This window comes from Dermacentor silvarum, chromosome 4 (genome assembly GCF_013339745.2).
Source record: "Dermacentor silvarum isolate Dsil-2018 chromosome 4, BIME_Dsil_1.4, whole genome shotgun sequence".
Taxonomy (NCBI): Eukaryota; Metazoa; Arthropoda; class Arachnida; order Ixodida; family Ixodidae; genus Dermacentor; species Dermacentor silvarum.
The window spans coordinates 15,241,049-15,253,655 of record NC_051157.2 but is presented as its reverse complement, the minus strand read 5'-3'; the positions used below and the strand labels follow the sequence as shown (position 1 = coordinate 15,253,655).

At 43.8% G+C, this 12,607-nt stretch overlaps 1 protein-coding gene across 1 annotated transcript in view; it reads left to right on the top strand.

The window, feature by feature from the left end:
- Positions 1-488: 488 nt before the first annotated feature.
- LOC119449498 (cullin-associated NEDD8-dissociated protein 1-like) overlaps positions 489-12,607 on the top strand; it is a 78,851-nt gene continuing 66,732 nt past the window's right edge. The window contains 7 exon segments of the mRNA XM_037712681.2: positions 489-663; positions 3,071-3,172; positions 3,452-3,519; positions 3,705-3,817; positions 4,696-4,965; positions 10,389-10,515; positions 11,653-11,815. Of these exon segments, the coding sequence (XP_037568609.1) occupies positions 622-663; positions 3,071-3,172; positions 3,452-3,519; positions 3,705-3,817; positions 4,696-4,965; positions 10,389-10,515; positions 11,653-11,815 (885 nt within the window). The 5' untranslated portion in view covers positions 489-621.

Below are 12,607 nucleotides of genomic sequence, written 5' to 3'. Positions count from 1 at the left end.
AAATAGTTTGGCAGCCGACCTGGGCACCCAGCTGCGATACTCAGATTTCTAAATCTGCACTAACATACGCGAACACAGTTTGGTACCGTTTCCTAGAAACTTCTAGGAAATTCAGCGTTTTCCCAGATCCCGCGGTAGGTAAAGTTTTTACACCTACTGACATGTACTACACTGTTACATATTTCATGTCGCCGAAACAGCGTGCGAGAACGCTGCTATCTTCATTGCAGTGTGAAGAACAGCTTCCATGTAGACGTAGATGTAGAGCCTTGGTGGTAGTGGCACAGCTTCCATTTTTCATTTCTCTCCGCTGGAGAGAGAATCAACATCTTTTTTATTCCTCTCCGCGAAACCAGCCACCAACTCAACTAACGCCACCGAACACAAGAGTTGGCCATGCTTGGCTTGACAGTTCCGGATTCCGGCGTCAGCGGGTGATGTCGCGCGTTACCACCCCCGTGCAATCTCCTGCCTTGCATATCGTCCCTCTGGTCATCTGCAGTGCTCTCGGGAACGTTAGTTCGAAGGCAGCGGAGCGCTTTGCCCCTGCTACGAACAATCCAAGTTCTGGCGTTTACGCCGGTAGATATCGTTTTATTTTCGGCCAAATAATACACAAAGATGGCGGGTGTCTCGTACCACATCGCCAATCTGCTGGAAAAAGTAAGTTCACACCACTCGTTCGGCGAGCGCAGGTTTCGTGCAGCCGATGGTTTCAGGAGTGTGACATCGCGTTTAAGCCTAATCGGTGCATTGAAAGCAAATATGCGGTGCACTTGTCATTATTCGCATCAAGATTGCTGCATCAGCTGTCTTTCATTGATTCGCGGCTAGTTCCCAGCTGGCAGGGTGCATTATTTAGCACTATGCATGCAGCGACCAAAAACTGACTTGCCGGGTTCCGTGCTCGATGCCGGCAGGAACGCGTGTTTGTAAACAGCTAATTGTCTTTGTCACGCCCTCTGCATTTTATTTGCATGACAACTTTTGATCAGTAGTGCGCCATTTAGAAGCAAGCGATTTACAGCACGAAACTAAGACACCTTAAGGACAGTTTAAAAAATAATCTTCAGCTTGCGTGTCGTATTTAATCTTCATATCTGCAAAGCGTGGTCGCTCTCGGCGCACCGTCCTGCCTCAACTTCGCCCCTGTTGACATGTGATTGTGTTTCAAAAAGGTTAAGCGACGTGTGAGAAGAGGACATCGAAGTGAAGCGGCTGCGAGGAGCCGCAGATTGAGACACCTGATATCTACTATGGTTTTGACATGCATTTCTTCACTGGAGTGTAGGAGTGTGCTATGTCATTTCCTTTTTGGGATCAAAACAAGTAAAGATACCGAGTCGAATAGTTTGAGGGCTAAGCGTAGGCTGCTTGAATAGTTTTCCAACTATACTGGCAGTATTTGCATATTGTAAAAAAAAAAAAAAGAAGAGAAAAGGTAGGACTGTATTCACCTAAATCTGGTAAGCATAATTTGCAGCTAAAGGATCACTTGGACCTCTAGGAGTAGACAACAGACATAACCACCCCAAGGACGACACCGACTGTGTATATTTGGACTGTGTATAATTGCCCTCTGTTTGGAGTGTCCAGTAGAAAGTGGCATTGTCAGCTTTGAACTTGCATTCTTGTTCAGCACCTCAGCAAAGCCTAAACAGTTGCATTCTAAGTGACAAGTCTCCATATTTCATCTAGCTGCATGTCATTATACAGTTGTATGCATTCTGGTTCACATCAGTTTCTATCTGGCAGATGGCTAACATCCCTCCGTTTCAGATGTAGCAATCATTAATTGCCACATCAATAAAAATTGAAATACTGTTTAAGTATTCAAAATTTCAAATGCCGTCTGCTTGGTTTGAATACGAAATAGTATAGCACGATGTCCAGTTACTGTCAGATATTGATTATACGATCACAGTTGATACAATTTCATGGTGATATGAATTTTGAATAAAAAGAAACACTAAGATGAAAATAATTTGAGCTGTATTAGTAAATTCTACACTACCAAAAAAGCCACTCTTACCAGTTAAGGAGGCTTGGTAAGTGAGAAAAGATGCAAAAAATGAAAGGGGGGGCTAGGGGCAATGCTGCCTTGGAAGTTCCCACATTAGCACGGCGTGACATCATGGATTGTTGTCTCCTCGGGTCTAGTTAATATTTTATTGGTGAAGATGGATGACATTATATTCTAAACAAGCCAAAAACTGACCTTTGCAAGTTTTTACTCAGCCACAATGTTCTAAATACGAAAAAAAAAAAAAAATGCATTGAACTCTGTGACCTTACACTGATTTTACTGGTGCTGAGGTTCCAGCACGAAATAAGAAAAAAAGAAAAAAAAAAGACCTCTGACCTTTTTTTTATGATTAACTATTGCCACAAAGTTAATGTAAATATCTATTCAAAAGATTACTAGTCTAAACTGATATATTGCTCAGCTTTAGTGCCCCTTTTAAGTCCTGGCCAGAATGCATTAAGTACAATGGGTTCTGTTTCGGTGGATGATGCGAGTTTCCAAGCCTTTTCAAGGTCTCTCTCAGTTGCGGGAGTATGCAGTTTGACTATGGTACTTATTGCAAAGTGGCTAAGTACTTTGCGCTAAGTACCATAGTCGCCATGCAAGACCAACTAGACCAACAGTCAGACCTTCTAAAGGCAGCATGGCCACAGCATACATAGGAAGTTGGCGTAGAAATCTTGGTTGTCCATGATGAAGTCTCCTTGACAACATTGAGAGGAAAAATGTCCTAAAAGCAATCTAGGACATTATCAGCCAAAATTAATTGCCATAAGTAATCACCACCATCGAAAGTAATCAGAGGAATGTCTTGCTTTTACTTTTTAGCTGTGATTGTTTTTTGTTATGGGTTGTACAAGTATTTTCCAAGGACTCGGGAGAAATTTGCAATAATGAAATTCTACTGTATTACTCCAAAACTCATAGTATTTACGCACCTCTGCTCAAGCTGGAGCTAAATGTAAAGCACACTGCATTTGCATGAAGTTTCTTTTCAATGCTGGAAACTGGTACAAGCTGTTGACCAACATTTGTCGGTTACAGATGACATCCAGCGACAAGGACTACCGCTTCATGGCCACAAATGATTTGATGCAAGAACTGCAAAAAGACTCGATCAAACTTGATGATGACAGTGAAAGGAAGGCAAGCGATTGCACATTGCATCTTTTACTTTAAGTTGCTCATACACATCAGCTGGTGCCAAACAAGACAGTTTTGCCATTATAGTGCGTTCTCCGAGAGCAGTTGATTGCTTCTGATTTTGTAGCCAAATGTGCTAACGATAATATTTAAGAAATGGCACGTGTGTTGCATCTTTCCACAGCTGTACCATTTGTAGAAATTTTGGTGTCCTCTTAGTACATAACACATCACTGCGGTATGGACTGTTGACCACTGTTTGAAAACATGTTTCGTTCTCAGGTAGTGAAGATGCTCCTGAAACTCTTGGAAGATAAGAATGGAGAAGTACAAAATCTTGCTGTGAAATGGTAAGCTATTAAAAAAAAAATTCCAGCGAGAAGAACTTGCTGAATATATAACTTAAAACTATTGATACTGCCTGAAACACAGCACCGAGTGCAAATAGCTTCTTGTTTTGTGTGTGCTTTGTGTCTAGCAAGTGGTCTGCATTTTAAAGTTCTGTGAAAAACTAATGGTGCTTGTTCTAATCTAGCCTAGGCCCACTGGTGAACAAGGTGAAGGAGTACCAAGTCGAGACTATAGTTGACAGCCTCTGTAACAATATGATGTCTGAAAAGGAGCAGCTGCGCGACATCTCTAGCATAGGTAAGTTCCAGTGATGGAAGTGCTGCTCCAATTGCTCCAAACTGCTGCAAAAGAGAGATGCTGCTCCAAACTGCCATTTTTGTTAGTAACTGCTCCAAACCTGACTACGAAACGGCACCGGTAAATTCGATCTCATACTGATTACCAACTGCTGCTGTGGCAACTGTGATATGTGACTGATTACTTTTACATTCTGATGCTCACCTTTATCGGCTTTGATCTCATTTCTGCTACAGGAACTTGCATTTTAAATATACAGCTCATTTAGCTGTATTTTTGAACGACATGCAGACTGTTTTAGTGAAATGTTAGAGACTGAGGTTACTGTATGTTTGTGTGCACGTGTGTTCATAGGGAGTAATGACTTGCTCCTCGGTTTTATTTGACACGAAGCCAAAATATTTAGTTTGAAAACATTTTTCTTACATTTAATGGTTCCACTCTAGACTATTTGTCTTCTGGTGGAAGGGAATGGACAGTGGAGTGTCAGTGCGGGGTACCTAGGTTGTGTAGGAAAGTGACACAGAAATGAGACCTCTGCTATTGCCCTGATGGTGACGGGGCTGTCATTGCTCGAAATTCCTAAAGGAACGTGGGAATCAGTATCTTCCAATAGGGAAGGCGCAGCTATTTAACTGAGTTTTTGAGAGTGCTTTACTAAATCCCAGTAGGTTTGTGATCAACTCCACCAGTGTCATTGCTTGCACCCTCTGTTGTAGTTAAAAATGACGCTACCCCATAATATGTATTGTGCAGTTTGTGGTGTTGTGCACTGCATTCAGAAAGAACAGGAATTCTAAGGGAGGAAGTGCCACCTGAAACATTTTTGAATGTGCGGCATTGCTTATGAGCTGCACTGCCCGATTCTCCACATGCAGGCCTGAAGACAGTCATAGGGGAGCTGCCAGCCTGCAGTGGGGGCACCCTGGTGGCGTCGGTGTGCAAGAAGATGACTGGGAGGCTTGGCCGGGCCATTGGGCGCCAAGAGGACGTTGCTGTGCAGCTGGAGGCCCTGGACATTCTGGGGGACTTGCTGAGCCGCTTTGGTGCCCTGCTTTTGCCCAGCCAACCAGCCATCCAAGAAGCCCTGCTGCCCCAGTTGGCCTCACCGAGACTGGCTGTGCGGAAGCGCTCCATTACTGCCATTGGTAAGGCTGCTACGCATTAGTTTGAGCTCCTAACATTAGGTGCATTCCACTTATGGCCAGCATTGAAGCCAGTCTTACTTAGACTGCTCAGAAGAGAGCTCCGAGTCCAAGTAATGGAACACATCTATAAAACATCTCCGGGACATCATGCCTCCTCATGTCGACGAAACAAGCTTGAGAAAACCATTATTACTGCATCTTAAAACTTTGCGTGTGTGAAGCTATGAAAAAAGAAAAGAAACATGTAGCTTACTTTCGGCGCACAAGAAAACTTGAATATGTTTTTGTGTACAGGCGAACTTCTTGCTGGGATTTCGTAGGCTGCTGAGCCGGGGGGGGGGACAGCAAAGTAGCCTCTTCTTAGAACAGCAAAGTAGCCTGCGTCGTTCTTGACTTCAGTGCTGTCTTTCCGAAGCTGCCTTGCCTGCTTTATTGGAATAGGAGTGAAACTTAAGATGGCAGCTGTCCGTATTGCTGTCTATTTAGCCGTCTAAGGCCAGAACACACCCATTTGCGGAGACAAGCTACCTTATATGTATACTAGAACACTCGTACAGAGTCCTATAAAAATTACTAGTGGGAACTCTGCCGCTAGGATTGTTCAGCTACCATGGAAATGATAAATAGTAGGCGGATTTGCCTAATCTTTGTGCTTGTGCCTTCAGATGTTCTTGTGGCATTTATTGCGCTTCATCTGTCTTTATTTGCCTAAATTTTCAAGCAGTCATGTTTTTCTAGATGCATTAAGGCAATAAGTATCTGTGTGCATGTGTAATCATAGCGAATGGTTGCATGTATAATGCAGTAGTCTGTCGAATATGTTCAGTTTGGTGCCTCATAATCGTATTGTGGTTTTCAAATCATATCAAATCAGTTCTATTCTCCAGTTTACATGCTGGATGGTCATTCTGGGCTAAAAGCTACATATATAGGTTGATGTGACCCAAAAGACCAGGCAAGGCAGTATTACAGCAGACAGTGTGTGCACATGTACAATAATTCACATAATTCCAGCTGTCGCTGGAATTCCTCATGGACGAAATAGCTATGAATGGAAAGACAAACATTATTTCCATCATGGCGAGTTACCAGAATTTGGAAAAGTTTTAACACAATGCATTTTATACAACACTACTACAGCAATACTAGCCATACAAAACAGTGTAACACCAGGTATACAATGTAGCATGAGACTGAATTTTAGAATGTTAACATTTGCTGTAAAAATGGAACAGGCTGTACAGTACATACTCCTAACGATACACAAAGGCAGAATAATAATCACATCAGATACATTACAAGCGAACAAAGTATGAGGGGAGCTGTTCCTATGAAAATGAGTTTTGGCATGTAAAACCTCAGAATGTAATGTGTGTATGATCAATTGCAGTCACAAGAAGTCAGAAGGACGAAGTTTAGGCAAATTCTTGTACTGGGGGGGAATCATAATCATGCTGGCTAACAGCCATACTTGCTTTCCCGTAGATCTTGTCACTCTTGTGCCAACATCCACCACGAGGACATACACCAATGTCTCCCCACAGCACCACTCATGGCTCATACTAGCTGTAGATGGCTGAATAGACAGCTTCCTGTAGACAGCATCAAAGTCAAAAACAATGTGGGCTACTTTGCTGTACGAACAAGATGGCGGCTCGAAGGGAAGGTTGTCTACTCTTGGGAAAACATAGTCACCCTTTCTTATGCTCTTAATGTAAGCGATGTTGTGTTTTTCATAGGTTTGGATACATAAAGGGGTAAAATACAGCAATAGTATAAGCTTTTGCTTGCCTTTTCTTGTCGATGCGAGGTGGCGTCATAGTGCAGAAACGTTTCACAGGCAGTTCCAGGTGCGTTCCGTTGCTTACGCTTGAAGCTGTCATCTTAACTGTAATGTAAGCTCTCTACAATGCTGGCCGGAATTGAAATACACCCTGAGGCAGCAATTTGGGAACATCCTTTAACTGCAGACTGCACATCACATAGTATGTCAACTTGGGCTGGTGACTGGCTATATGATGGGTGTTGTCGCTTCAGGCAAACCAATAGCCCCATTTGGGTGCAGTTAGACAAGAAGTTATAGTAAATTCATATGCTCTTCACAACTACTGCATTCATCAAATTCATGTTAGTTCACTGTTACAGTGTTACAGAATTGACTCTTTCCAAGTTTATTTCTTATACTAGTATGTCTCTCATTCTAAAGGTTGGTTGTATTTTATGTAACAAACGGTGTTTAGTAGTTGAAGAAAGGTAAATAAAAATAACTTTCAAATTATATCTATAGGGCCTTAATCTCGAAAAGAGTTATCCATTATGGAACAGTAACAGATAACTGACTGGTGATGTGAAATATTCTGTGTTTTCTGTGTGTGGTGTGTCTGTGTGTTTTGTTTTGTTACTTTGCTTTATAAATGTTGACAAATCTGTCGTTTTGAGTGGAAGGTAGCAAAAAAGGGGTTCAATAATTCACATAATTCCAGCTGTCGCTGGAATTCCTCATGGCTGAAATGGCTATGAACGGAAAGACAAACAGGATGGGGCAGATGGGTGACGATGATGGTGATGTTGATGGAGGTGGTGGTGATGTGATCCCCTTGTGAAATTCTCCCATGCAACGAAACGGTGGGGTGGGGGAGGGTCAAGTTGGGACGGTAGGCAGTTATGGTGTATACTGTTCTCAACACGACGTGCCGAGTACTCAATTTTTTGCTTTTTTAAAAATCTCCTGTGATGTTTTGCAGTGCTTTGCTCATCATATTCGAGTTGCCACATAATATTCCAATAACTGCATTGATCAATACTTCTTTTTGGACGAGTTGGTACATCTTGAAACTTTGGGCAACAGCGCAAACAGACGACCACAAGAAGGGAGACACGTACACACGCTGACTAACTGGTTTTATTGGCAAGGATAGCGCACCTTATATATGCCAGGTTGAAGCAAGGGAAAGGGGAAAAACATAACAAGGGTAAACTCGTGCCAACAACGCAAGCGCAAAGCAGCCAACCAAGCGCAACAAAACGCAAACAATTATTTTTATTTCCAATCTGAAACCCCGATAGCCGTATCGAGAAGATCAAATTCAGCATCAAAGAGAGCAAGGGAAGGGGTGCTGAAGCACTTGCTACCGAACTTCCTAATGTGGTAGGCTTCTAAACTGGTGCGTGCGGTTGTGTCACTGCTCTTTCCTCGAATCTTTGTCTCTTTTAACCGGGCCTCACAATCAGTACACATGCTAACGTGCGCAACTATATGTGCGTATTTGTCATCTCGTTTTTTAAGTTTTTGAGCGTGTTCCCCTAAACGGTCATTGACGCAGCGACCAGTTTCGCCAACGTAAACCTTCCCACATGACATGGGAATGCAATAAACCACTCCAGTGGAACATTTGACGAACGGCGATTGGTGGTTCTTCTGGCATCCACGTTTACTGGTGTTGCAGATACGTGGGCACAACTGTCCCAGCTGATTTGGGGCAGAAAAACAAATTGGCACGCCGTGCCTACTTGCCACCGTTTTAAGATTGTGGGAAAGTTTATGGATGGTAAGGGACCACCTCAGGTCTATGTGCCTTCCGGTGATCCTCCGCCGTTGTACTTCCCGTTCCACGCTTGAATTTTTGAAGAAGGGTTTCAGAAATGGCGGTCAAGACCGAGACGGGGAACCCTGCAGCCAAAAGACGGCTTACCTGATTATTAAAACTAGGCGTCATCTGATGTGGGCACGATTTTTGGAGAGCCGATTCCATACACGTCACCGCTATTCCTCTCTTAATTGTCTTGAAATGTGCCGAGTCATAGGGCAGCAGTTCCTTCTTAGCCCGTGGGTAGTATCCCCAGCAAACGTGTTCTTCACAGAACGTGATTTTAAGGTCTAAAAACTGTAAAATAGAAGAATCCGGGAGCTCATGGGTGAAACGCAACCCTCGTCCATGTTTGCTAAAAGAAGATAAAACTTCACCTACAATAGAGGAAGGAGTAGGTGGAGGAGGACTGCTTTTTCAAAAGCACTAAAAAATCGTCAACATACCTAAAGGTTTTTAAAACCGGCCCCCCATTAAACACCTGTTCTAGTGCATCGTCCACCTTGGCCAGAAAAATATCACAAAGAATAGGGGCTACGCAAGGCCCTATGCAGATGCCATTGCGCTGCAAAAACGGTTGATCGTCAAATACAATAAAAGTAGAGTTCAGGTAAAACTGCAATAAAGACATAAAATTGTCAATAGACACACCGACGGTGTTCTGGAAGGATACGTCACCGTTATCTTCAATGCTCTCTTTGACACACACTAACAATTAATTCTGCGGGACCGAATAAAACACGTCCTGCACATCTACAGAAAAACTGAAACCATCATGATCATTTCCCTCTAAAAACTGTGCTACTGCGGCTGATTTTTTGACAAGAAATGGGTCATTCACAACAAGCGTCTTGAGGTTCTTTAACAAAAACTGGCTGACACACTTCTGCCACGATCCCTCTTCACTAACAATAGTCCTAAACGGAACTTCCGGCTTGTGTGTCTTGGCAGTGAAAAAAACCCTCAAGGTGTTTCCTCTGCTGTTAGAAATGTCCCTGGCAAGCCTGCCGAGGTCTAACTGCTTACAAAACTCGACAAACTTGGTTTTAACGCGCACTTCACATTTCCTTACGGGGACAAAGTTCTTATTAACCGCTGCCAACGCTTTTTCATTGTAAATACCCTTGGGTAAAACGGCGAACCCCCCCTCCTTATCAGCTTGCGTGAGCATCAGGTTGTTGCTCTTAAAAAAAGATACTACTTCATTCAACAATGTACATTGGTGCGAGTCCGAGGCTTTGGGAGCAAACTTTCGCAGGCAGTCAACACCTTCAAGAAGGCAGCGGTCCCGATTATCATCTGTAGCCTTATCGGCCACTTTTCGATTAAGTGCAATGAGATCATGGGCGGGAACACCAGGTTGGGCCCCGAATTTAGGCCCTTTCTGCAGAAGACGCATAATCTTCTCTGGTATGTGGACGTCCCCCATGACGCTGACATTGCTTCCATCTTGCATCAATTTCTTGTCTTCTGTACACCGAAGCAAGTCATTCAAGATGCACCTCCACCTGCACTCCATGAGCTGTGCCGCTAGGCGCTTCAAAGATGCGAGCTTCTTAATCGCGAGCCAGTCAGGATGGTCCTTCGAACACAAAAGACGCAACCAGTCCTGAAAAAGTTGAACTTGACGCCACAGTTCTGAGCGGCTTAATTTGCAGTCTTTTCACGTGCTCCTATGAAGGTTTTACGGGGCCAAACAGGGCACTTCAATAGGGACGAGCGCTTGTGTGTACGTGTGTCCCTTCTTGTGGTCGTCGTTTGCGCTGTTGCCCAAAGTTTCAACTGCATTGATGGTGTGACTTAGCGTTTCAAATTCATGCTTGTGCCTTTGTTCAGGGTATCTGGTGATGAGCTGCAGTCAAGGCCTTTTCAATAAGCTGATGGACACACTGCTAGAAGAACTGGCAAAAAATTCTTCAACATCCACCACGAGGACATACATCCAGTGCATAGGAACTATAAGGTAAGAGCGTCTTGAGCACATTTGGAAACTTGAGCCTATTTTGTGATAGTGGCGCTCCTTTCAATGCCATAGATGTTATCATAATGCCTTTTACTTTGAATAATTCATGTAGCAAATCATATTATTAGCCTCCATATTAGCTTGGTTAGAGAGACTAGATAGGAAGTGCAATTCTGCATGGTTGAATCCTTGGAAACAAATGAATTGTTAATCCACCGCAAAACTTGCTTTTTGAGAAATCCCTGTAGGTTTTTTTTGTAGCCGGATGCCAATGTTGCCTTTCGCTACGTTTTAAATTGGGATATTTTGTACTGCATGTCGTATGCTTTCTTATGATGTTCCCATTTGAAACTTCAGGTTGCAAAGTTACCACATTACTACCATGACTTTGGTAGTAATCTCTGCGTTAAATTTAAATGGCAATGATTGTGCTTGTCATAACAGCGCCATCAATTTTAATTTGTTTGTCAGATGACTGAGTGCAGATACCTTTTCCTGCTCATTATGTTGACTACTGAGCATAGTATTTGTTTACTGAACATGTGACTTAAAACTTTTGGCTTTACGCTGTTAGAGGGGAGTAGGAGATACACGTCAGTATTATTTCATTCGTTCTTGTGGGTGTTAGTTCTCATAAAGTAAGGTGGCAATTTAGGCGAGCTGGTTGACACTCATCATTTCGAAGCAGCGCAAAAGGGCAATCAACATTACAAGAATCACACACACTAGCTTGACCTACCAACTGAAAATAAATTAAATCAGAACTTCAGCTCAGTTACAGTTAGTATGCTGGCATAACTAGGGTATTAATGTGCATGTGTGTATAGCTGCATGTAGTGAAGGTGTGCATCAGCATGGCATTCACCTGTCCCCCATGTTCACAAATGCCAGCCGCGTTGGTGAATTGGCTATGGTGTTGTGTTGCTGAGGTCAAGGTCGCGAGTTCAATTCTGGCTGTGGCAGCTGCATTTTGATGGGAGTGAAATGCAAAAACGCTCATGTACTCAGATTTTGGTGCATGTTAACATCAGGTGGTCGAAACTAATCCGGAGTGCCCCGCTATGGTGTACCTCATAATCAGATTGCATTTTTAGCACATAAAACCCCAGAATTTAATTTATTATGCTCACAAACCAGTCGGCAGGCAGGACACCGCATGGGCGACCACTTGGAGCGCCTGATGCCCCTGATGGTGGAGTACTGCCGAGTGGAAGATGATGAACTGCGGGAACATTGCCTGCAGGGCTTCGAGAGCTTGCTTCGTCGCTGCCCCAAGGAACTGGCACCCCACGTGCCCACAGTGAGTGCCCGGCGCTAGGGACCGTGTTCAGATTCCCATCACCACCGTGACTACACCCTGAGGAGTGTTGTCTGATGAATGAGGTTAATGAGAAATGTTAAAGCTTCAACATTTCTCATTACAATTAAACTGGCTGTGACCAGCAGCAGGTTCTGCGGAAATGTATGCTGAATTGCTTTAAATTTTTCAAGCGAAGCCTGTATTGCGTTACAGATTTTGGTGGCGGCGTAGTCACGCAAAAACATCGAGGCGTTTACGGAGCGTGAGTCATTAAGAAAGATTCCAGCTGCATAGGCGCGCAACCAATCGGAGCTGTTTCGCTTCTGCCGGGGAGGGAAAGGGTAGGAAAGGGCTTCGCATGCGCTGTGCTGGCTTCATTTTCGTTCAGTTTAACCTCTGAAAACAGATAGGGCGGCTGTGCGTTGTGCGTACCCCTGAAGAATGGGCAGCTTTCAACGAGCGCTGGTGAGAGCTCGCCCGTGAAAGGGCCCGTCGTCGGCACGCTGATCCTACCGTTCGAGCCGCCCAAGCCGAGGCAATCCTAGCACCAATGCGAACAACGAAGAAAACAAGGAAGACAACAACGGTGACGATGATGGTGGTGTTGATAGAGGTGGTGGTGATGGTGATCCCCTTGTGAAATTCTCCCATGCAACGAAATGGTTCGGAGTGTGAGTGTAACATAAAGATGATGCCGCCAATAGCCGTCTACCACAGGGACCTCTGTCACTGTGGTAGACGACCAATAAACATGTAGTTCACCGCCATACTTCACCTGTGTCTTTAATGGTT